Source organism: Suricata suricatta, chromosome 1 (genome assembly GCF_006229205.1).
Source record: "Suricata suricatta isolate VVHF042 chromosome 1, meerkat_22Aug2017_6uvM2_HiC, whole genome shotgun sequence".
NCBI classification, from domain to species: domain Eukaryota; kingdom Metazoa; phylum Chordata; class Mammalia; order Carnivora; family Herpestidae; genus Suricata; species Suricata suricatta.
The window spans coordinates 35,273,409-35,300,272 of record NC_043700.1 but is presented as its reverse complement, the minus strand read 5'-3'; the positions used below and the strand labels follow the sequence as shown (position 1 = coordinate 35,300,272).

Genomic DNA, 26,864 nt, shown 5'->3' with positions numbered 1-26,864 from the left:
GGTATTGATGTTGATGGTGACGCCTTCTTGATATACCCTAACTGGAAGCCAATATAGGAGAGGGAACTCTATTTTCTTGACCACAGCCAATCAGAATGGAGCTTCTATCATGCTTACCTGAATGCTTGGTAGTGAGGGAGAAGGTTATCTCTAAAGAGCCATAGACTCTTGCATTCTTACCAAGAGTTAACATATTTTTTGAATAAACATTTTTTAATGTTTTTTATTATTTATTTTTGATACAGAGAGAGGCAGAGCATGAGAGGGGGAGGGGCAGAGAGAGAAGGAGACACAGAATCTGAAGCAGGCTCCAGGCTCTGAGCTAGCTGTCAGCACAGAGCCTGATGTGGGGCTTGAACACACGAACATGAGATCTGACCTGAGCCGAAGTCGGAGCCTTAACCGACTGAGCCACCCAGGCGCCCCTGAATAAACATTTCTTAATTCACTGTTTTCTCTTGGTATAATTTCCTGAGACTTTAATAGTGTTTATATTTTTTTAAATAATCTTTAGCAGTTATGGTTGTTTTGCTGAGAGCAATTGTATAGACTCACTGATATTCTGGAAGTGAAAATCCCTCTATGAGGCTTTTGCATGCACCTGAAGGAGAATGAAGAAGACAATTATCTAAATTAAGTAAGACAAATACTTATAAAACATAAAAAGGACTTTCAGGATTTGATTTCTGTCCAGAGTCAGCCAGATTGAATTCTCCTGAAAACTTCTTTTTTTCTTTTTAATTTTTTTTAACATTTATTTATTTTTGAGAGACAGAGAGACAGTGCATGCATGAGTAGGGGAGAGGCAGAGAGATTGGGAGACACAGAATCTGAAGCAAGCTCCAGGCTCTGAACTGTCAGTCCAGAACCCAACACAGGGCTCAAACTCACAGACTGTGGGATCATGGCCTGAGCTGAGGTCGGACGCTCAACCAACTGAGCTACCCAGGTGCCCCTCACCCAAAAACTTCTAACCTTTGCAAAATGCTTTGAATATGCAGGCTTAGGATACTCCACAAACTTTTTTTTTTCTTTCAGCAATGTGGACATTACATTGAAAAAGTGAAAATTGCCTCCAGGTTGAAACCCATAATTGAGGACAATCTTAGATTTTCCTTCTTTTTTTTGATATCTTAGGGCCAATCCTTTAATTCTTTAAGCCAGAAACTTTAAATGTATTCTTTGAGGTCAGTTCATCAAACTTTATGGAATTTCTGCCCTGAGTCATATATCCACATTGCTCGGAATGCTGTGGAAGGCTCCAGTAAAGATGATATGATCTGTTGCTGTAAGAAGCCATTAATTTGGGATTTAGAAAGCCAAGAATACATAATTAAATTCTAGCACTATGCAGGCATTTGGTTAGTAATGAGATTCTCTCTGGGTAGTTGTGTCTCCACCAGGGTCATTAGAATAGTCAGAGTTGGTGGTATTTACAGTTGCATTATGTGAGGTACGTTGGCTCCTTCAGTAAATATCCAATAAACATGTCCTGCTGGCTTCAAACGCTGCCTAACTTCTCCGGGCACTACTACAGTTTCTTTATCGTCACACACTTAACCTTTCTTCGTCCTTCTTCTACAACTAGGACATGATTTGTTTCATGATATTTTGTTGCCTAACCATTGGTTCTTCTCCATTCTCTATTCTCTATTATTTCATTCTCTCATATGATTATGTGAATGATATTGCCCAGGAGAGCAGAAAGATAGGAATATATATTAAAAGTGTGATGAAACTTACATAAATTTTAGGACAATGTTCCTCTACTTGAACCCACAAGTTAATTTATAAACTACCGATTCCTCTGGTTCTTTTTCTGGCCATCTTCCTGTCAGACTTAAAGAATCTGGCTGACAACTAGACATCTTTGCATTATTTGTCTCCTTTTCTGATTTTCATGTCATGCAAATTTTAATCCCACAAACCATCACGCAGCTCTGCTTAGTCAGTAAACATCTAGAGGTCCCCCTCTGTGACAAGCATTGTGCCAGGTGGTGGGGCGTCAATACCAATGAGATGATATCCTTGACCTTAAAGAAGTTTTGTAGGCTTGTGATATCAAATATGAAAACAGACACATATAATATTTCAGGGTTATATTATAGAAGAAGTATGTACAGGACATATGGAGGACTCTAAGGTCAGGGCTCAGTTTTGCAGGACAGCAGAGGGAAGCAGAAAAAACTTCATCTTAAGGAAGTGATTATTAAACTGAACCATGAAGCGGATTCTGGAAAGACAGGATTAGGCAAGAATTAGATTAGGCAAGAAGTGATGAAGAAGAGCATTCCAGGCATGAGAAAGGCTTGTTGATGAAAATCTACACAAATAGGCTTAATATACATTAACTTTTTTTTTACTCTACATTTGGGAGAGTGTGAGTCCAATAGGGGACTATATTTTCTTGATTATACTATTTTTCTTTTATTTTCTGAGTACTTTCTCCAATTCTCCTGGTCTCAACCTCCTTAAGAAGAGAGAAGAGAGTCATATGCATCTAGATCAGCATCTAACATATATGGCAGGCCCTTAAAAATATGGTGAATGAATGAATATCATAAATCAATTTATCATTATCCAATTTAAATGCAGCTCTTTGCCCTAGAAACTGTTTCTAAATACACTTCACATACTGATACTAACCCCTTTGTTGGGTTTCCAGCCTTTCTGTAGAAATACCTACATCTTAGAGCTACAGGGAGAAAGGCCAGGCTTGGCTGGCACTTTTGCTAGAAATGCAGAAGGGATGCACAGATTGTAAATAGGTGTAGAGTATAGATTAAGCTTTCGCTTATGATCTTGTTCCTAATTTTAAGAAAAATTATATGCTTTGACTTATCTCATGCATAAGAAAGTGAAAATGAGTAATTTAAGTATCTGACAGCTTTCCTTTTTTCCTTTCTTTCTTTCTGTCTGTCTTTCTTTCTCTTTCCTTCCTTCCTTCCTTCCTTCCTTCCTTCCTTCCTTCCTTCCTTCCTTCCTTCCTTCCCTTTCCTTTCCTTTCCTTTCCTTTCCTTTCCTTTCCTTTCCTTTCCTTTCCTTTCCTTTCTTTCCTTTCTTTCAAGGCCAATATCCTCTAACATATAGGGTTAAGTACCAGTTTGGGTCTTTCAGTCCTCATGAGGTAGCCACTCCCTATTTACTGGGCTCAGACCCTTCAGTAACTTCCTGATCTGTGATTTTCTGAAATTCCTGGGCTCTACCCACTGCAAGGGTTCTGTGGCATCTCCTAGGCTTGGTTGCAGAAATAGGTGAAGAAAAACCAACTCTTCCCTGTACTGCTTAGTCCAGTTAGTTTCCATAGTATTTACCACAGAGGTGTGAAAGAGTTGGTGTTTTTTTTAAATTTTAACTGAGTGTAAATGTTACAGAATCTGGTCTGGATTACCTGGCAGAAAAACCAAGCAGTACTCAGAAATCTTGGAAGGGAAGAGCTTTATTTTACACTGGTGGGCTCAGAGGAGATCATTCTCAAAAGTCTGAGTGTAAGGGGAAAACTCAAAGCAATTTGAAGTTTTAAATCATCCGCAAGGATCACTCAGGGGACACAGCCTAATGCCTTTCCCAGGTTTCCTGCCCTAAATGCTTTCTCTGTCCAGGAGATGACCTTTAGGAGAGCTCCTCATTTCTATACAGGATCCATTTCCTCTCAATGGTCCCCAGCCCCTGACAGAACATTTCCTCAAATCTCAACCATTAACTCTGATAAAGGGGTTGGGGAGGCACACTAAAATTTAATAATATGAGGTCAAGAGAATAAATGGCAGTAGGTGACCCCCACACCCCTCACTATACTCCTCCCAAAGATGAACACTAATTATGAGAGAGATTACCAATGAAAGCCGTAAGGAAAAAGGAGTTAGTTCTCTGACTGCCACGTAATTTGCAAGGCAACATCTCTCTAGCAGTCTGGACATCTTATTATTCTGCAGAAAATATATAACTCCCTTTTCCTGCCCTATCTCTACCTTTATCCTCTCCCTATGCTATTTTACATTGCATTCTTTGGTCCTGCTTGTTATAGGAGAAGGGGCTATTGTGGGACCCTATCCTCATCCAAGGCTGCTCTTTAACAAAAGGATGCTTTGCTATGACTGTCCCATTGAGGATTAGATTAACTCCCTATCTGAGAGTCTGCTTTACCCTCAGTTTTTAAGCAGGCAAAAGGGGAGCCCATGGATTAATCTTCCCCTTGTTTAATATAGGCAACTGATGACGATCTTTGTGCACAATAGCCAGGTCACATGATCTAAAAAAGGATTTATTTTTTTCTGAATCATGATGCATTTCCATTGTTCTTACAAAAGAAAAAAAAAATCAAGCTGGATTTAAATATTCCGTGCCATATTTAACTAATACCTTTCCCAAAGAAAAGGAAATTACACAAACTCTCCTAGAAAATTCAGCCAGCCTGGTCATCTTAGCTTTATGATATACACTCAAGTTAATTATGAAAAATTCTCAACTCCCTAAAGAAATCTTAAAAAAGAAAATCTTGAATATGTGGCCATGTATCCTGGTGAGGCTAAAATTGGTGAAAGACAGAGCTGAATGCCAAATGATAATTTCTGCTAAATAATTCAGGTCACCTGAACTCTGATATTTTACTTACTTTAATGAGCATAATGGGTGCAATTAGAGACCGTTTCCCTCATGGTGCCAGACATAATGTGCTCTCACCTAATTGTGGGCCCTGTTTTTCTTTGGGCAACTCATATCTGCGCATGTGTCTTGTATTTGCCGTGTCTGGCAAGAGTAGCCATCAAATAAATGTAGGTTGAAGTCAGTAACTGAAAATGTTTTGATAATGATTATCCTGAAGAAAAAAGCAGTGTAGAGCAAAAACTAGACATATCAATAAGAAAATCTGTGGTACATCTCATTTGCAACAGAATAGAATGGGGAACAAAAGAAATTTTTGCAAACTTAGGGTTCTCACTAAATTTATTTTTGTTTCTTTCTTCCTTGCAGGGAAGTGATGCTGATATGGTGGATAAGAATAAGTGCTGTACACTGTGTAACATGTCCTTCACCTCGGCAGTGGTGGCTGACTCACATTATCAAGGCAAAATCCATGCCAAAAGGTTAAAACTGTTGCTAGGAGAGAAAACCCCATTAAAGACCACAGGTATGTATGTGAACAATGATCACAGGAGATACTAAAGTCCAGGCGCTGTGCCTATCCCATTAATTGTGTTCCTTCTTCAGAAATGACTGCCTGACTAGAATCTAATGGTAGATGCCCTTCCAACCTAATGGGATGGGCAGGTAGCCCAGCAGACTTTGCTGTCCTAGGAGGATTAAATATAATTGCACGTGCTCATTCTCTCACCCTCGCTCCTTCAGATTAGTAATTCAGCAGCTGGCATCTTCTGCAAGTCTGTTTTTATCCTACAAGACATTGTCTATCATATTTATCAGATATTATATAAGATACTGTACCTATTATATATGGAATGCTATTCTTCCTTAGCTTCACTATGTAATCCATATGGGTAATAGGTAGTGTGTTGTGTAGAGTGGATACATTTGCTGCTTGTGACTGTATAATACAGGATGTCAACCTGCTCTTATCTTGGTGAGGGTGTGGACTATGATCACTATGGTCTTTAAAACGTTCCTTTGCAGGCAACTAAGTTTTTTTTTTTTAATTCCCCCCCCCCCAGGTGACATTCCTATTGTATGTGATTCAAGCCCACTAACTTGAACAACAAAAAACTTAAATATTGATAAAAGATCATTTGACCTTGTAATGCTTAACTAAAATAATTTTTCATAAGTCTATCAAATTATGAAACTAGAATACTATTGATGTTCAATCAAGTTAGACTATTTGGACAAGGTTTAAATTGTGGTGAAGATGTTACTAGCCTGGGTTATAATTCCAAGAAGCTGGGGACATATCTCATGATGTCTACTCTTCCAATGCAATTAAAATTTAGCAGTGCATTTTATCTTTCTGTCTAATGAATCATGCATAAATCGTGGGTGTAATTATTTTTTAAATGGTATTTTGGAAATTGGAGAGAGCCTAAAACAATACTTGGCTTTTATTCTTGCCAGTGTTTTCCTTAAGAAAAATGTCTTCTTTCACATAGAGAATAGCAAGAAATCTTTTCACTATATTTTTCTACTTAGTTTGACTGAAGGCTATTGTTTTTGTGAAGGTGGCTATGACATTCAGATACAGCGCGGGATTGCGAAACACCTGGAATCTGGAGCGGAGCTCAGCTTGTTCCTGGGCATGTTCTGTGTGTTAGCATTTATAAGCAGGCAGTCAGTTGAAACTCCTGATTCTTGCTCTTTAAAAGGTTGGATATTCACCTTGTAACCTACTCCCCAACAAATTTCTTAAAATAGACACCTCAAAGAAACCGTCACTGGAAAATTTCTACCTGTTTTCCACGAATGAGTAACTAGCCCATTTGTTCTTTCTGCCTAAGCAGAGAATTGCTGTTAAATTTAATTTTGGAGGTAGTGATGGAAGAGGAGAAGCTGGATCTTTGTTTATCATGTCAATTAGCAAAGGGGAGAGTTATTCTTTCAGTAAAAAAAAAAAAAAAAAAAGGATACCCAACCACCACATGGCACAAATGGTTCTTTGTGAATTTAAATACATCCTCCAGTTAACCAAACACCAGTTTATTTTTCTGAATTCAAATACCCTCAGAGCTGGTAAATATAACTTGGGGGTAATTTGTTAGTTCCCAACAGTGTATTCCCAAGGAAAAATCAAGAGCACTTAAACTGCACCCTTTACCCAGTGACTTTGTCTTGGTGTCCGCAGAGGAAAATCACATTGCCAGTTAGGCAAGAAGGGGAGGGAGGGGGGTGGGAGGTAAGTAACTTAATCCACTCGTGGCTTGGGGCTGGGGAAACAGATTTCAGTTGCCTTATGCCAGCATCTCCCTTGCTCAACTAGCTCACAGTTCCAGGGCTGCACATCCCCCTTCTCTAGCTCAGGCTCTCACCCATTCTTTTGGAAGCTGATTAGAGCAGAAAGGGTCTTGGAAGATGGCAACACCAGACAGAATTAGAGGGTCTGGGAGGCTAAATTGGTCCCTAGGCTTGGGTTGGTGTCAGCCCAGCTGTTGATAGGGAATAGAGGAAGCAGTGTATCCTGCTAGAGCCAGATGAGTCATTAGGTACAAGTATAAGCAGAGGGTAGGCATTGGGAGGTGGGGTGGGGATAAGAGTTTGAGGGCTTAATAGGAGAGTGGAACATAGCAACAGAGAACCTGGGTACAGAGATCCTGCGGAGACTCAAGCTGGGTACCAGCATCGGGAAGGTCTGGCAAGTGGTAGGAGGGTCCTGGGTGCAGGCTGGTGAAAGTAAAGGCTGTTAAGAGAGTGACAGGACACCATTATTTAAGACAAGAGTACTGTGCTGGAGGCCAATTATAGGGAACAAATCAGGAACCTGTTTTCCAGACCAAGATATAGGTTGAGGCTTGGTCTTCAACACAAATTCAGTTACTACAAGTAAGGACAAGGACCTAGAGTCACCAGAAAAGAACACGCAGGCCAGGGGCTTCCTGAGCTGCTAGATTCAATCCCTCCAGTTCGTGAATAGAGTCAGGACTGACTGCCATTCTTTCTTGCTGCCTGAGGCCAAGACCAGTGGCCATTCTTGAAGGACGTCACCCTCAAAGCTGTGGCTGCCCGGTGCATATGTAAGAACTGCTTTGCCTACTCCATCATATTGGCTAGAAATTATTTCTGTAATGAAAACAAAAGGAAACAAAAAGCATATAAAACCTAACCAACTCAATTAAGGTACTATAGAGAAGCAAGTCCCCTGCTCGGGGGTACCCCTCCAAGAATAACAGGCTCTTGAACCGGAGCAATTTCTGGGTAGGGATAATTGAAGCACAACTCACTGCTTCCCCCAGCTACTCCATCTGATGAGGGTGAGCAACTGGTATCTGTGAATCATTACCTTTCCGCCTACTCAAGATGTGCTTTGATCAAGCATCAACTAGATATCCTGCAGAATTATTGCAGTTTGAGTTGTCTTCTCCAGATGGGAGCATGTTTACTAGGATTTTTGAAATGCTTGACAGACCCGCTGGGACAAATACCAGTTCTGTTCTTGTTGCTTGGAATGTTTCAAAATCTGTTCTTGCTCTTCTAGGTCCTGCCTAGATGAAAGCTTGAGGAGAATTCTAGGCCCACTGTGTTCTCACAGTCAGCAGACCTTAGCATGGAGGTCTTACCCAAATCAGAGGCTGGCCAGAGGTTGCTGTAGTCAGGTCATTTGCCACACTGTGAGAAGGAGTTAGAGGAGGCATGGATCAGCGGCCAGAACAAGGGCATGAAAATCCTCTCATTAATGAGAATAAAGGAAACAAGCGTGGTTTAGCATGGAAAGGAGATTGCTGAGGGGCAAATCTTTGGAAGGTCATCATGGGAAAAAAGTGATTTGTGGTGTGTGTGTGAGAGAGAGAGAAAGAAGATGTGTGAGAACATGTGAGTATGTGTGAGAATGAGTGTGTGCATGAGTGTGAATGTGTGAGAATATGTATGTGTGACTGTGAGTGTATATATGTGTGAGTGTGAGAGAGCATGTGTGAGAATATGGGGGAGTATATATGCATGAATGTGAGAATATGTGACTGTGTGTGGAAATGTGTGAAGATATGTGAGTGTGAGAATGTGTGGATACATGTGTGAGTAAGAGTGTGTGAGGATATGTGAGTGTGTGAATGTGTGTGAGACTATGTAACAGTGTCTGCATGTGTGAGTGTGAGACCATCAGCATATATGAGAGTGTGTGTTTGTATGTGTGCATGAGTGTGAGAGTGTTAGAGAATATATGAGAGTATGTGTTTGTGTGTGTGTGCGCACGCATGAATGTGAGTGAGTGTGTGGGGGGGGGCTTGGATGCAACAAATGTACAAAATGAGTAGGTAGAAAATTAAAGAGTTAAATCTGAGCTCAAGATAAGAAAAAGATTATTAAGATTCAGAGATAGTGGATTTCCTTAATGAAACTAAAAGGAAACCCAACCAACAGAGTCCAGATGCTGGAGATGGCAGTGCCCTGCTCAGGTACGCTGCAGAAGCTGCCCCTCCCAGAGTAACAGGCCCTGGAGCTAACATCAGACTCTGGTGTGGTGGGTGGCCGGGGGTTGGGGATGGGTGTTGAAGCAAAGGCTAGCTGATACTCCGCAGGGCATTTCCTGAGAGGGATCCAACCCAGGACATCAGCCTAGATAACATTTAAAATCCTTACAACTGGATTCTCAGCCTGATGCCACCTACAGGCTTGACCCATTGAGCTGATAGGCAGAAAGAATGCTGGCCTGGGAGTCAGCTTGGCCTAAGGTGCTGTGTGATCTCATCTGTCATTTAAGTCTAACACTGGATGTATTTACCTCACTGGCCCTTTATAGAGCAAGTAATAGATTTGGAAAGTAGGTGAATGTGTGGTAAATAAGTCGATGGGGGTGCAGCCCAACTCCTTTCTTCTACCAAAGACTCTGACTTCCTGGTTAACTTGGGGTTGTTCAAGTACTACCTTGGGAGCAGCACACGGGGACATTGTGCATGTCTCCTTGGAGACAAGTCTTTCTGGGATGAGTTCCATGGACTGAAGCAGGTCCTGGTGTTGCAGTTGCCCACTGGAGTGAAACAGCACTGGTGGGCAGTGGGGGCGGGGGGGAGAATGGTTGGGAGCTGGGACTACTGGGCATTAAGGGAGAAGAGAGACCCCATCACTAAGCTGGGGGCAGATGCTGGACCTGGAACTGGTAAGTGGCAAGTAGATACAATACTAAATCATTTTCAAGATGAGAATTCAAGATCTCTAGAGGATAAAAGAAGGCACCAGACATCCCAATGAGGGCCTGGTGAGGGCATAGATCTCAGAAATGTGGAAAAGCAGAAATGCAAAGTGATAAAGGGCTGGAAACTAATGCCAAACCTCAGAGGTCAGGCTGCAGCTGCTGTAATTCTGCGTACATAAGCCTGAGATCTGGTCCTGGAAGCCTATCACAGGGAGCTGAGTCTGGGTGAAGGTGGACACTTCGACAGAGTGAGGAGGATGAGTAACCAGACAGAGCTCTGCATTGCCTGACGGCTTCATTCAGGGATCCTGTGCACTGCACTGTGATTTTTCCCACTTGGCTGCCTGGGTGGCTTACAAGGGTATATTAGATGGCTCCAGGTCTGCCAGTGATAGGGCCCCCAGGGCAAGAACACTGACTGTGGGAGACCAAACAGAGGTTTCCAAAGATATCCATGTCCCGATCCCCAGAACCTATTAAGGTTGCCTATGGAATTAAGATTTCTGACATCTAGAATGTTCTTATAAGCCACTAAATTTATGATAATTTGTTACCATGGCCATAGGATAGACACTGACCTAAGTAAATACTCGACCAAAGAAGGCACTTCTTTTTTTATGTACCTCTCACATATCCATTTTGGGGTACCTCAAGTGCAATGTAGATAGCATTCACATAACTCGTCTGGGGGCTTGCCTTAGGGGCAAAAAAGGTCTGTCTTTGTATTAGCATTTATTCCCCAAACACAATTTAATACTATATTGTGATAAACTTCTTATCTATTTCCTATAATGTCAAGGTGAATTTCTTTTCCTAGCATGTAGGAGCCTGTACAAGTTAGCTTTTCTATACCTCCAACCTCATTTCTTGTCTTCTCTACACATAGGCCAAACAGGTCTCCTGCATGCCTACCATGCCTTCCTTCCCACCATCCTATATCCAAGATGCCCCTTTCCCTCTACCTGTTGTGGATCTCAATACCTTCATCTTCCAAGCATCAATGTAGGTCTCATGTAGTCTCTGAAGTCCTACATGGCTGCTGGCAATCACAATGAGTATGGCATTAGCTTTAAAGTTGGACATATCTGGGCCCTATCCTTTATTAGCAGAGGACTTGACTTGCCTCAGCTTCCTTTTCCCAATCTGTATAGTGAGTGTAATGCTACTGTTTATATCAAGGGTTTTCTGTGATAATTATACAATCTGATTAATAGATGCAAAGTGCTTATCACAAAGTGCTCAACCAATCTTAGCTCTTTCCACTGAGGAAATGGAGCTTTTTTAATTATTCTTCTCTGAACTCTGTGCCATATAATTTTGCACTTAAAATATCCTACTGTCCATTATCCAAGGCTGTATCCCTTGGGTAAATTTTCTTTACCCATTGGTCTATAAGTACTCTTCACAGAGGAACCAAGTCTCCACACTTATTCTGAATTCTGCCACATTCCCATACGTAAGCTTGCCTGCCATGTTCTTCTCCATGATGGAGAGTGACAGAAAAATGTAACCTGCTGTTCAGTCCCTGCTTGAGGACAAGTACAAGCATAGAAGTATGGGCTAGGGTACAAGGTCACAGAAACCTGGGGGAAAAAAAGAATCAAAACAGCCACAGAAATCTGCCAAATGAAACATTAGTCTAGTGTAACTGGACAGACAGGAGGAAAGGTAGAGCTAATAGAAATGAGCAGAAGACCAGATTTGAAGTTTTTAGAGGATGGGAGAAACAGTCTGAATCCCCAAAAGGCTGGCCATTGAGGCCTAGGGTTGTGTGCTGGGAGCTTTGGATGTGTGCTAGGAAGGAGCTATTAAACGTGTTGGCCTGGCTGTAAGGTGTTGACTAGCTGATAGCAGGGATATTAGGAAGAAGCACAGCCAGTACAGAGGCTGGGGGTGGGGGCAGATATTAGCATGAGCCCTGAAGATCTCAAGGTAAGGATGAGGGAAGATCAAGAAGTGGGGAGAAAAGCTGAGTTGGGAATCCAAGGGGCATCAGACATGTCAGATGGGAGCAGAAAGAATAAACTCAGGGCTGAGTGACTCTGCCAAATCCATTATTGTCTGTAGCCTCAATTGACCTAGCCTCATGTAAGGCAGTGCAGCTTCTGACACTGACCTCAACAGATGCTTGTAGAATTGTCTCTGATGCCTTGAGAAGGGGCTGCAGGAAGTCCTAGCTGGCTCTCAGTGGAGCTTCTCATTGAATAGAGGTTCATTCAGCTCCAGTCCCCCTGGGCTTTCTGGCCAAAGGTGGTTCATACTGCATGGAGCATTGTGCCTTCTGTTGGTGGTTGACTCACTCAGTGAAGCTGGCATTTTCAGACAGAAAATGTCCACCCTAAGGGATAGAAGTAATTTCTCCATCAAAAGTTGAAATTCCCTCATTGGGTATCTGCTATAAGAGAATTCATAACATGGAGGGGTTTTTTTTGTTGTTGTTTATTTATTTATTTTGAGAGAGAGAGAGCATGCATGGAGGGGCAGAGGGAGAGGGAGAGGGAGAGAATCCCTAGTAGGCTCTGCACCACCATTGCAGAGCCTGACACAGCACTCAAACCCGTGAAACACAATGTCATGACTTGAGCTGAAATCAAGAATTGGATGCTTAACTGACTGGGCCACTCAGATGCCCCATAACATGGAGGTTTTGTTTCATTGTTTTCTTAGCTTAGTTCCTCTGAACAAAAATCTTGTGTCCTGGGAATAAGAAAGTGAATAAGATACCCCTTTGCCCTGCGGAGGCTCTCCGTGTCGTAGGAGGTAACACAGGCACTGGAAAACAATAAAGGACACAGTGTGAATGTCTACAATACAATAGGATATTGAAGAGAGGTTAAATTAGTTGTAGTTGGAGGTGTCTGAGAAGTTATGATGAGAGTCCTTATATATGGCCTTAATAACCATCTAACCAGTGGGGATTATTAGAGAAGGGTCTCATTTCCTCAAAGGAAACCTTTTCCTAGACTGAGACTTCTCACTCAGCAGTATCAACCTCACTTGAGAGAGGGGCTGTTCTGTTTAGCAGCATCTGGCCCCTACTCAATAGATTCCAGAAGATCCCCAGTGGTTGTGACAATAAAAAATGTCTCTAGATAATACCAACTGCTTCCTAGGGAGCAAATCTAACTCCAGTCAGGAGCCACTGATCTAGATCAGGAATTAGCAAACTTCAACCTGAGGACCAAATCTGATGTGCTGCTTATTGTATGATCTGCCAGCCAAAAATGTTTGTAAATGGTTTAAAAAATTCAAAAGAATATATTGTGACACAGGGGAAGTATATAAAATTCATATTTCAGCATCCATAAGTAAAGTTTTATTGGGACACTACCATACACATTCACTCGCATTCAGTCAAGACTGTTTTGGGGCTACACTGGCAGAGCTGAATAGTTGTGGCAGGAACCATACGGTCCACAAAGCCTAAAACATTTGCTACATGGTCCTTTCCATAGCAGGCTTGCTGACCTCTGATCCTGACAGTGAATGATCTTGAGGAAGAGGCAGCACAGGGACAAGGGGGCTAGTGTGAGTCTACACATAAAATGTGAGCATTTTCCTGGGCTATATACATGTGAGGAACAGAGAAGCACCGGAACAGAGATCAATGGATAGATGTGACTGAGGGCAAAGGAATGTTTGAGAGCTCTACCTTGGGAAGGTATCCCGAGAACTGAAAATGAGGAAAACTCAGAGCCTTCCTCTGTTGAGACCAAGAAAGTTCTCCAGAGAAGCTATGAGAATTGAGTGACAGCCAATGTCTCCACTAACTCTAAAATTCTAAGACATTTATGAAAACTAGATGAATATTACCCAGATTTTTCCAAAATCTTAATGTGTTTATAACTCCTGATTTTTAGTATTTATTTGAAATCTGTGATCCAACCTATATTAGTTTCTAAGAGCTTCTGCAACAATAAGTTGGGGGGGGGGGCTTAAAATAACAGAAATTATTCTGTTATAGTTGTAGAGGAGGCTGAAAGTTCAGATCAAGATGTGGGCAGGGCTATGCTTACTCTGAAGGCTCTAGGGAAGCATCCTTCCTTGCCTCCTCCTACCTTCTGGTGGCTACTGACTTCCTTTGGCATTCTAATTTGGTGGCCCCAATCTCATATGCCCATCCTCCCTGTATGTCTCTGTGTTCTTTCTTTTATTTTAAAGACACCAGTAAGGCTTGTCCTCATTCACTATGACCTCCTCTCAGCATAACTGATGACATCTGCAAAGACCTGGATTCCAAATAAGTTCACATTCTGAAATTCTGTGTTGACGTGTATTTGAAGTGAAGGGGAGGCACTATTTAACACCTTACTCAAGCCAACTTCTTTTAAGTGACAGCACATGACAAAGGTCACAGGTCCTAATATTACGCTTTCTGGCTAGTGTTTTCACCCTTCTTCTCATGAGAAACCCATACAAACAGGATAAATGAAACATGAAACTGTGTTCTTACTCAAAATTCTAAAGAAAACATCATTTAGCATATTTTTCAAGAGAATATGAATCGTGTAGTAGAAATCTAAAGCATAGAAAAACAAAAAGAGCTTTAAACCACAAGTATTCCCCACCATCTACCATTAGTCAAAATGAAAATTTAAGATTATCCATAATCTCAATAGTTAGGTATTGTATTTAGGATTAACAAGAAAATTAATTTCTGTTTGTGGCAGGTACATTAGTCATCCCAAATCCATTTACTTCCTACATTCCCCAGACTTTGAATCAATCATGTGTAGAAGTAAAGTGCATTAAGACCAAGTTACAAGATAGAGGAGGGCCATTCAACCTACATTAGACTTTTCAAGAACAAGAAAGATGCCTTTATTGTGATACTTTGAGGTTGTTTGTTATTGCAGAAGAGCCTAATCTATCCTGGTTGATTCATTGTCCTTAAAGTTACTGTTTCACATATAAGCTTTTATGAATACATCTATCTTTTTAGCAATAATAGATATTGAACACTCTCTTTTATGTAATTCTTAGACATCATTGGTTTGACAGAAAATGGTATCAGACTGAGCAGTAAACTCTCCTTCATTTTTGACCCTGAAGAGTTTGAAGTTGCTGTAATGTGTGCATGTCTTAACAACAAGAGAAGATTGATAGAGAACAGTTCTGATGTGCTCCAGAGGCATTACAGCATAATGCTCTGATGATGAGTGCATGTAGATCACTTCCTGGCACATAGTAGGCATCTAATAAATATTTGTTGGGTGAGTGGAAATTGGAAGCATACATGAGAATAATGATAGGCATTTAAATTTCTATAGCTTTGTTTTCAAAGTAAGTTACCTTGGTTATCTAAATTTCAGTTAAATTTAATCATCAAAGGCAATGGTTTTCCAACTTTATAGGAAGTGTTTTGCCTGTCCATTTGCTTCATTTAAAGACCTTTTTTCCCTCCTGATATAAAAGGTGAAATACAGAGTAAGGTATTTTAACAATGAGACTACTGCCTCAGTGATTTTCACAAATCCTTTTACATAACATATAAACAAAGGCTCTGAAGTCAGGCTGAGTTTTACAAACTGGGTATACCTGCATGAATTTTTGTGAGTTATTTTAATTCTCCAGCCCTCTATTTCATATTGGAAAGATGATGGTAATACTTAGATACTAAGATTATTATAATAATGGAGAAGGTATATGTAATACTTAATATAGCACCTGCCACACAAGTAAGTGTTGGTAGGGACACACACACATACACAGTCGATTGTCATTATTTGCAAATTCTGTGTTTGTAAATTCACCTAGTCACTAAGATTTATTTGTAACAACAAAGTTAACACTCATGGCACATCAATGCTTCTTTTTTTTTAATGTTTTATTTATTTTTGATACAGAGAGAGACAGAGCATGAGAGGGGGAGGGGCAGAGAGAGAAGGAGACACAGAACTGGAAGCAGGCTCCAAGCTCTGAGCTAGCTGTCAACACAGAGCCTGACGCGGGGCTCGAACCCAAGAATGTGAGATCTGACCTGAGCTGAAGTCGGAGGCTTAACCGACTGAGCCACCCAGGCGCCCCCATCAATGCTTCTTTGTAGACATGTGTAAAGTGGTGAAAAATTTGAGTTGCCCCGTGGGTATGCTCTTAGCTGAAGGCAAACAAGGCAATACTTGGCCTTTTGTTTCAAATTTCATACTGCAAAGAAATGTCTTTTTTTTTGCAATCTATTTAGTGCCAGGCTTTACACATTTTTGTGGGTTTTGTTGGTGACTTTATCATTTAAAATGCCCCTCAAGGCTAATGCTGGAGTGCTATCTCAGTGTTTCTAAATGCAAGAAGGCTGGGATGTGACTTATGGCAAAAATACATGCATTTAGTGTAGCTTAGTGTAGGCATGAGTTTTATCTCGTTGGCTTTGAGTTACATGTTAATGAATCAAAAATATATATCAAATAAGGTGTCTTTAAACAGAAGCACATATAAAGCAAGGATCTGTATTGATTAGTTGGTCAAAATGTGACTATAGGCTCACAGGAACCTAACTCTGAATTCATCCTAAGGAGCAATGGTTTGGTCTTTGCTAATTCAGTGTTCTTGGAGACTTTTTGAAGAACATAACCAACTGTGAATAACAAGAATTGACTATATCAAAAGTTTTATTTATTATATTTATATAAAAATTTCAAAAAGTTTGTTCATCATACAAAACTGAATAAAAATATATATTTTAAAGATCCTAGTATAAGTATAGTTCAGAGGGCAGAATCTAAATTAATAATAAAATAGATGATCATAGGGGTGCCTAGGTGGTTCAATTGGTTAAGTGTCTGACTCTTGATTTCAGCTTGGGTCATGGCCTTATGCATGAGGTTGAGCCCTGTGTTGGGCTCTGTGCTGAGCAAGGGGCCTGCTAGGGATTCTCTGTCCCCTTCCCCCTCTTGTATCCTCACACACTCTCTCTCAAAAGTAAAAAAAAAAAAAAAAAAAAAAAAAAAGTAAATAAATAAATAAAAAGAGAAAAAGATCATCACTGATAATGTTAAAGACATTCTATCAGAAACATCACACTCATTGTTTTACTTACTCATCATAAAAAGCATGAAGTCTAAAGTATCACTATCTCCATTTTATCAAAGAGGGAAGCAAGACTGAGGGAAGAGTGACTTACCTGATGTTATGTAGTAAAATAACATAACTGAAACTTGAACTCAGGACCTCTGATTCTCATGTTTCAGGACCTTCATCTGCTTCATAATGATTCATAAAATGATCTCCAGATTTTTGCTCCCCTGATGAACAGCACAGTTTAAACTCAAAGACTCTCACTAAGATGATTGGAAACATCAAAGCCACAAAGATATGTTTATAAACCTTAAATCAAGTATTTCTCATTTGTAGGAACAATGAGCAATGTGGGAAAAGGAACAGATAAGCAATGATCTCGTCCACTCTGCTTGTTTGTGTGGAAGTGTGTTTATCATATATTCCTCTTCTGAGATCTCGTTGATTCTCCTTTCCTTCTTCATTTCCTGCAGAAAATGAGTGAGACAGAGCTTCAGAACTTTTCCATAAATTTCTATGCCAGACACGGAATTGCTTATTTGAGTTCTCTGTTGAATGAATAAAGATCAGGGTATTCTGGATCTGTTTGTAAGTTACATAAATTCAAATTTTAAATAATATATGCATGCACTCCAGGTTCAATCAGCACCTCATATTTGCATATAAGATTTTATGCACTGCAGCAGTTCTCTCATCTGAATCAGGTTACTCGGTTTGCCAGCATAGCCTGTCTAGATACTTGTTCTAATAGATGCAAACAATACTTTGTCAAACCAGTGGATCTTCATAGCAGTGCATCTTTTTTTATGTTGGAGAAGCTAGCATGTTCTAAGATGTCATCTGTAGATCAGTGCATTTGTTCTGATGATGTCTTTGGCTTTTCTAATTCTTACAAATGCAACAAATAAGAGATTCATAGAACTGCAGCCCTGGAAGGTGCTTACCCATCATTATTTCAACCGTGTCATTTTCCCAATGAGGAAACAGCCCTAGAGAGAGAGAGCCATTTGCCTAGTGTGATATAATGGGTTGATGGCAAAGAGCCTTCTTTTGTTTTGCAGTAATCTTTCCATGATGTCACGCTGTCCAGAGATAACATACCAATCTGGCCACTGACTGTCATGCAGCAAATATGGTTTAAATGCATAATCAATGTGAGGCGAGCTAAATTCTTTTGGCCATGACTTTTGTACACTGTATCCCAAGCTGTTTGGAGCAATGATTAGATCAAGGCTACTGTCTTTTGGTTTTATATTTGATGACCAGAGAAACAAAAGATCAAAGATTGGAATGAATTAAAGGTTTTAACAATGAGACTATTGCCTAGGTGACTTTCACAAATCCCTTTAAATAGCATAAACTTGCTTTTCTGTTTTGGAAGATCCGATAGTGGTACCAGACAGTTGATGATTTCAGCAGCTTTTGTGATGTGGTTATACTTCTGTTCCAGAAAGTGTTCTTTAACACATTTTTATGAAGGAAGAGCGTAGAACAATAAAATTGTCAGTTTCCTGTGCTTATGCTGAAAACTGTCAATGGATGTGGTCAGGGCTTGGAATCCATACACAGAATGCATTACTATTCAGAAAAAACTCTGAGTGAGAGATTTTCTGTCAACTACACTCTTAAATCAACTATTAAAGATAAGAACCCTAAAACTGTCTAGTTTCTGAAATTGAGAAGGCACTTGTAAAGTAAGCACCTCCCCTAAAATAATTGGTAGTAAGTGTCCCAGACTGTATTCCCATCCTTTGAAATATCTGTATATTTTAAATATTAGCCTCCGAAGTCTTGTGTAATGCTCAGGTTGGTTTAATAAGCAGACTTAATACGTATGAATTAATGGTTGCCCTTGAGTACAACAAAAATCATATTTCTTTACATTTTATTTGTGTTTAATTTTTAAATGTTTAGTTTTGAGAGACAAAGAGAGTGAATGGGGGAGGAGCAGAGAGAGAGACAAAATCTGAAGCAGGCTCCAGGGTGTCAGCACAGAGTCCGACACGGGACTCTAACCCACAAACCATGAGATCTCGACCTGAGCCGAAGCCCGACGCTTAACCAACTGAACCACACAGGCACCCCATATTTCTTTACATTTTAAAATTCAATGTAAATTACTTCTATCCTCTAGCTCTAACAGCAGGTTAGAAGACTAGTCTTGGTCATTCTTTGGGGTACTCTTTAGGGCCACACAGGGGCCTACAGGCATGCGGGCATCCTTGAAGAAAGCTCTCAGCCCGGGGGCTCTGGCTACTTTATGGTCACCCAGGATAATGCTGTGTTCTGGGCCCCAGGCTGTAGATGAAGTCCCAGGACTTCCTCAGAAGTGAATCTCACTTTCCTGTCTCCCTCTCAGGCTGACATATTCCTTCAGGTCACTGACTTCCACCGATGGGTTCATCTCCTTTGTGCCAAGTGACACTTATGGAAAAGAAGACCAAAGCTTCATTATGGACATTTCTGGGGGATGTTCTGCCACCTGAGACACACTGCTTTTCAGGTGCCAAGGTCTCTATCCAAACCTGCAACTGTCTTTTCCCCTCGCCCCTGACATGCCGGTTCCTCTTCTGATATTAGGCACACATATCTCTGACACACATACCCCCTTGTTCTTCAGATAGCCTGACATGCTTTTTGTTCATTCCATCCTGGGAATGGGGAAAACCAGACTTCAAGGCTTAGGCCTCATTTTGGAATGAAGTGGAAAACACCTTTCAATTTTATGAAGTGAGTGCATAGGAAAATAAGCCAATTAATTAATTTCTCAATAGGTTTCTCTGCTATCTAACTTGTTATGTGACACAGACACCAAGCAAGTTTACTTACCTGAATGCTTAGAAAGATGACATTTTGTGTTTCTTTACTTTACTCCCAGCCTTTAGAGAAGCTGCTTCTCTTGTGTGGATTTCCAACTAGTTGTCTGCTAAGCATACACATCATTGAGTCCATAGCTATGAATCCATCTAGGTTTTCAAGAGGACTTTACCCACTTCGAGGTATCATGAATTGCAGTCATTCTTATTGTGGGTGATGCTGGCTAAAGAAACAGTCTGGGAGTTTTGAGTGCAATCCTGCAAACTGAGAGTCCTCAGTTATTTATAAGCATGGTTGTTGTTTATACCACCTGTTGAGGTTTCACAACCAAGAAGCAGGAGACTGGGGTTGAAGGTACAGTTATGAATTCCCACTGTAAATATATCTTGATTAGTGTAAACTGCTAATAATTATCATCTTCATTTTGCTTTTCAGCCAACAGAGCTGATGAAATCTTAATGCCTGGACCTTTCATTTTCAGTTAGTAAAACAAATATATCAAGAATGGTGCTGGATAGGGGAGGCAAGAACTAACTCTGGCATATGAGGGAATATTTTACTTGCTCTTTATTAACACAAAGGGAAGATCATTGTTAGTCAAAATGATTAAGAATGATGTACACGTCTGCTTAACCCTGATGATTTAATATTCAAGAGTTTTGCCTTAAAAATGTTATTTTATCCAGTGCCTAGGATGGAGAATGAGTTATAACTGGAAATTCACAGAATCCTGAGTTACCATCTTATCCATCTCTCTGTTTCCAGAAAGATTTCCTTTAAGTCTTAAGTCCCATCATCTGGCATGTTTTAAATGTTCTCCCTTTCATCACGGGTATAAATAATGCTCTCATTCTCCAAACCTTCCTCCGCTACCCACCCCAGGGGCAGTAAATGTGTCTTTAATATCATGCATCATGTTCCCTTAAGCTCCTTGTCATCTATAGGCCTACTGTTCAGGCTCAGTCTGTTTTTCCTTTTTAGCAGCTTTGGATGAACAGCTGGTCATCAGTATAAATTCCATAATCCTCTATGTGTCTCAAGTGTTATTAAGTAATACTTCAGCTTCTCCTCTTCTGGCTAAGTAATCTTACCTCCTTTAACCATTACTCAGATACCTTTCTTCCTTAAGCCACCTCTCTGGCTCTTCCCTACACTTCCTGGCAATTTACAATCCATCCCAGATGGCTTTGAAATGATCTTAGATTGCTGTGGTAACCACAAGCTTATGACCAGCTACATGAACCTCTCTTGAGTAGTGAGATTTCTGACTTCCTCTTTCTAAACACTCCTTTCTTTTATGCTCATCATGTTCCCAGTCTCTGTGAGGGCAGCCTCTATGTCTACCTGGCAGAAATGATGTCAGTGTGGGACATGGGAAAACATGGAGTAGGAATTAGGAGATCTGGCTTCCAGTCATCTTTCCTCTGTGGCCAGGATGTCTGGGAACTAACTTTTATCAAGCAGTCACAACAAAAATATGAGTTTGAACCATTAGCCCCATTTTATTTTAGGAAATATTCTCACCATAGTTAACGTTAACTCCATCCTGAGTATCCATGTAAATTTAGTTTGATTTTATTTCAAAACCTTTATTCTCTCTAAATCTGTTGCCCCTTATGATTTTTTTAAATAAATAGGCTTCTGAATTAGTGCAACTTAAGACAATGGTTCTGTGAGTTAATTAAAAACATTTCTATTCCAGATTTCAAGTTGCATGAGGGCTGAGGTGGTGTTGTATGTGAATGTGGAAGTTGGTGCCAATGCATAGAGTAGATTGAATTAAACATGAAAATACAGATGCCTTGTAAGATTGAAGTGAAAGTGAGGCCCATGCCAGATGCTCTCCCTCCAGTCTGATGCTTCCCAACCCTGTCTACACACTAGAAGCACCGGCAAAACTTTAAAACCAGCTGTTCCCCAGCCCCACCCTCAGGGATTCTGATATCATTGGCCTAGGGTGGGGCCTAGAGTCCATAAATGTTCAACATCTCCCAGGTGGTTCCAACCTTTGCCAGGGCTGAGAACCCTTGATCTTAATCCAGGGCTTTCCAAATTTAGTTTGCATATCAATCACCCTACACTCTCCTAAAGGTGGATTCTCATCTAGTGGTCCAGGGTGGGGCTTGAGATTTGCATCTTTAATAAACTGCCAGATGATGTTGATGATCTTGGTCTATGGAGCACTCTTAGAGTTGCAAATTTTAAGCAGCATCACCTTCATTAGCTGTTAATGGCACCCTTGTTCTAAAAATTCTTCAATAGAAATCATTTGTATTCTCTTTCTGGAATTCCCTTTTAACTGTGTCTGTATGGCAACAATGAAGTATGCAATTTGTGGTAAAGCCATAGTTAAATGAATGATTATGGATGATACTTCTAAATAATTCAGGCTCTGCCTCTATTCCCCCAGGGACTACATTAACCTAATGATTTTATTACATTGATTTGCAAAACCTCTTCTTTTTTCTTTTTTTTTTAAATATTTTATTTAGTTTTGAGACCACTTGAGCAGGGGAGGGTCAGAGAGAGAGGGAGACACAGAATCTGAAGACAGGCTCAGGCTCCGAGCTAGCTGTCAGCACAGAACCTGATGCGGGGCTTGAACCCATGAACCATGAGACATTGATCTGAGCTGAAGCCGGACACTCAACTGACTGAGCCACCCAGGCGCCCCAAAATTACAGCAAAAACCTCTTCTTTATTTGCAATCATCCTCTGCCCACCAACTTCATTCCTAATATCAGAAGCAGTGGTATAAGGCAATGATTTTTAAACTTGTAGGGATTGGAGGACCTTCTTGCTTTAGCATTTGATGTTCTGGATTCTCTTGATCCAAACATTGGGAATACCTAACACGAGAGAGCAGAGTGTCTCCGTCTGTCTCAGAAGACCTTGAGAAGTTTCAGCGTTGAAGTCATAGAGCTGACTTAGAATAGCATCAAACCTTCAGATGTAGCAGTTTATAAGTGGTAGTTAATAAAACACTTTATTTCTAGATTAAATCCAAAGAGATACATGTAAAATATATGCATAGCTAATATTTATATTCAGTTAGTTTTAAATATGAAGTAGAGGCAATTTTCCTCACTTGCAAACTGGAATTTTAAGGACAATGGGACTTTTAGGGATAAAAACTTAAGGTCACTCAACACAGAGGTGGAGTGGAGAAACCTAACTGGGGAAAGCATGCTGGTTGAGGGTGAAAATAGATACACATGTTCTTTTCAGGGAACCATACCAGTACTAACTTCTCTAAAATTATTTCAAAGGGTTCAGCTTCCTTCAGCCCACACCAAAAGGCTACCCTCTCTCTGTGTCTACCTCTGAACTTAGCCTATACTTTATCTGTGCTGTGCTTCTGGCACCGATCACTTTTCTCATCTTTGAATCCTCCATAAATATTCATAGGACATAAGAAATGATCCAGGAAGCTGGCTCTCTAGTTGAATAGCTGATGCTGCTGGATCAGTAAATCATTCCCATCCATGAGGATGGGTGTGGATTAAGGGAAGCCGGGGATGGTGGCAGCGGAACGAAAGAATAGGAGCTAGGACTTATCCTCAGGGTTCAGCTCACCAGTCTCCAGCCTCTGGCAACACTGGCATCTGCTGGCCTGGGCATAGGGGTGCCAGGGTGTCAAGGAGTCCCTCTGGGACTCTGCCTCTTGTCTCAGGTTCCTGAGGAAAGGCATTTGCAGCATGTCCAGTTAACAGGCCATTGATTCTTATAAGCAATAAGCAAAGTATGTAGTAGGGTGCTGTCATAACTCCTAGTGTTCAAACAACTTAATAAGTATTTATGTCCTAATAATTCAGCCAGCATGTATTGAAGGGAAACTTAATATTTGCATTTCATCCTTAAATAATCACATTTGGTCATGGATGTGTTTGTCCATTGGACAAGGCATAGCTTCTCAAATCTTTGGATTAGTGGACATTGTCACCTTTGTTTCCTGTTCCTCACTTGTTGGCTAGATAAATTGGAGGTAGACAGCAGCCTCTAAAACTCCAGGTTCGCAGGAATATGAACTCATTCAAAGGATGGTAGCATCTAATGTTGAGACTGTGAACTTCTTCAGGAGAGTGATTGCCATGCTGTGTAATGGGTATCTCTATGCTTTTCTCAGAATTTTAAATAATCCTATGGTTTTCCTTGATGTTGACTGCATCATCCCAGGGCACCTCTCTGCACAGAGTTTGGGAACTATGGCTGTAACCAAAGATTCTGACACTGAACTCAGAAGAAGTAAAGCACCTTCACTGAATAGTGTCTAGGACCAAAAGCTGTGAATGCATTATACCTACAATGCGACAGGTCTTTTTAAGCTCAGTCTGGACTGAAAAGATGCCTTCCTACTAGCAGAATTTCTTAAAGTAAAATCCCATCTCTCACACAGATAGCTTTGTGGGAATAAACTGCTGACCTTATTCAGCAAGGTTTTAGTACATACAATGTGCCCCACCTGATTCAGGGGACCTGGGATACAGTGACAGACAAAACAGATAAAGATCCTGCCCTCATGAAACCTACAATCTATCCCTTTGGTTTCAACACATGGAAGAATGCGGTGTATTGCAGCCTTAGGATTCTTTTGTCAAACAACATGAGAAAATTATAAAAGGACTTTCATCTCCTCTAAAGTTCTGTTTAATGGCTTATTTTCAAAGATTAGGTTTCTGCAGGAAACAGACATACTTAAGATATTTAGAACCCCATCAGTGACTAAAACTAGAGGGAATTATTCAATATTAATGAAAATCAATGATCTATGAATACTATAATAATGAAGACTGATGATATATGAAGGTAGTATGGGTGAGGAAGCAGTTCCTGTTAATAGGCTGATTATAATTAGAGTTTTGATACAAAATTGAATTGGAATGACGGTTCTGATAAGCCACCCTCGCCTTTATTTCCTCTCGGGAAGTATTTAATGGCACATAGTTTGGAACATGAAATGTTTTACAGTGTTCTTTAATTTCATTCATAGCATACAAGAAATAGCACATGGCTTTTCCTATCTTGTAGCCTTGGGTAGAGGAGCTCATTTCCAAATATATCATACGAAAAGGAAGAGAGTTTCTTCATTTTATCTAAATAATGACAGTGGTTTTGGGGATCTGCCATACAATGGGAAAACGGCTTTCCCCTGTATCTTTTGGAGAAATAGGAGAAGCTGGGTGCTTTACAAAATATTCTGACTGAGCCAGCTTTCTCCCAACCCGTTTTCCCCCAAATCAACAATAAATTAATAAATAAATGACCATAAATAAAATCTTCTGCAATTTAAGACCTGGTTGTGGCCCCACACGTCCCCTAAGCAGTGTTTTCTCCACTTGGCACTAAAACACATTAGCGTAAAATGTGAGCTATATGTAAGTTGTAAAATAAAAATGTTCTCCCTCTGCATCAAGGAGTGTATATCCACTAGTATAAAACAAATCACCGTAATCTGCAAATGAAAAATAACCATTGCTAAGATCTTGATTTATAGCCTTCTAGTCTTTATATAGATTTAAATATGTGGGTGTGTATAATTTAATAATAAGTAATTTGGTTTATACCCTATATATAAACACATCTTTGGTTTATATTATATCCCAAGCATTTCTCCAGGTCATTAAATATTAAATTTTTTTTCCTAAAACATGTTTTTGATTGCTACATGGTATTTCACAACATAGATGCCCACAATTTATGTAATCTCTCCCCACATACGAACCCTGTAAAGCTTAACAAAATCATTCAAGATTTAAAATTAGCCATTTAGGAAAACATGAAAATCCACCCAGTTGATTGTGCCTGAAATGTACCAGTCCTTTTCTCCTTTTATTGATCATGTTGGTTGAGCATCTACCATCTAGACAAGAGGCCCTGTCCTCTGGAAGAACTGCAAAGAGATATACTTTGAGCCCTGACTGCATGAGTTAAGGCACTAACCTGCCAAAGAGGCTGGAAGACTGAGGGTCCATCTCCACTGACAGCTGTCTCCTCAGCCAGGAGCTGAAAGGCCCAGGCACATTAAACTGTCAATAACATTTGCAAAAACAAAAACAACCCCCCACCCGCCCCGAAGACAGTGATACTTGCTGAAGGGTTCTTACTGTCATTAGTTTGATTTAGGGTAGGACAGAGAGAGTGGAAGGAAAGGCAGGTGGTCATAGTCACTTGGAACTGGAAGCATTGTTTTTAGGAAAATGCATATTTCCAAATAATCCCTGCTGAGAACAGATGTTGAAGCCTAGGAAATGTGTTCTGTTTATTTGGCCTACTGCTCCCTCAGTATCATTGGAGACTAGTTGGCACTAAACTATGGCACTGGTCTTTGAGTCAAAAAATCTGGCATTTGCCTTTGTCTTTGCCGCTGCTTATTAATTAGAAGACACTGTGATAGCTGACTTATCTCCCTGAATTTCAAGCTGCCTCATTGGTCGAATAGGATTTGGGGGCAACTTAAAGAAGAAAATAACATGGAACAGACAGAATGGAATAAACTGTATGTTGTCAACCAACCCTGAGAAATTAGTATTATGGATAAGAATACCTTAGGTGAGAAAGCCACATACTTTGGAAGAAGTAAATTTCTAAAACTATTTCAATAGCCTCCAAGTCCTTTCTGAGGATGGACTAAGTTTTGTTATTCTAAAGCCTAGAAAATCAGGAATGAATGAAAGAGGGAGAAAGGAAAAGACAGGGGAGGAAGGAAAAGGAGGGGAGGGAGGGAAAAACAGGGGAGAGGAATGGAGGGGAGGAGAGGAGAGAGAGAGGGATGCAAGTGAAGGCTGCACATTTGGGGGTTGATGGGCACCCCGTGCTGGGGTCCAGAAGGCAGACAGACAGGTAAGAATACCATTGCCTGCTGACTGTGTGATCCCTTTCTCTGGCTAAGGACGCCCACATGCTGATCTGACAAGTAAAGCTTTGAGATCTATTGATCTTGTCTGGTTGGTTGAAAGAGCACCAGCTCTAGTCTCCCAAGCAGTTATTTCCAAAATTTTACTAATTCCTTTCTCTAGTATGATGTTAAATCAGGTGTGACCCCAGAAGCGAGGATGATGAACTCATTCCTGTTTGCCTGGGATTGTCCCTGTTTTGGCACTGGGAGTCCCACATCCTGGGAACCTTCTCAGTTCCTGGCAAACTGGCATGGTGGGTACCATGCCAGAAGCTTGGAGTGAGGGTTTAGATGTTGTGCTAAATGAATTCAAGCAAATGGCTTCCTGTTTGAAAGTAAAATTTCCAGAAT

At 40.5% G+C, this 26,864-nt stretch overlaps 1 protein-coding gene across 1 annotated transcript in view; it reads left to right on the top strand.

Annotated features, from left to right (window-relative positions):
• ZMAT4 (zinc finger matrin-type 4) overlaps window positions 1-26,864 on the top strand; it is a 339,027-nt gene that overhangs the window by 182,567 nt on the left and 129,596 nt on the right. The window contains exon 4 of the mRNA XM_029939109.1: window positions 4,975-5,131. Within this exon, the coding sequence (XP_029794969.1) occupies window positions 4,975-5,131 (157 nt within the window). The remainder of the gene's footprint in view (window positions 1-4,974; window positions 5,132-26,864) is intronic.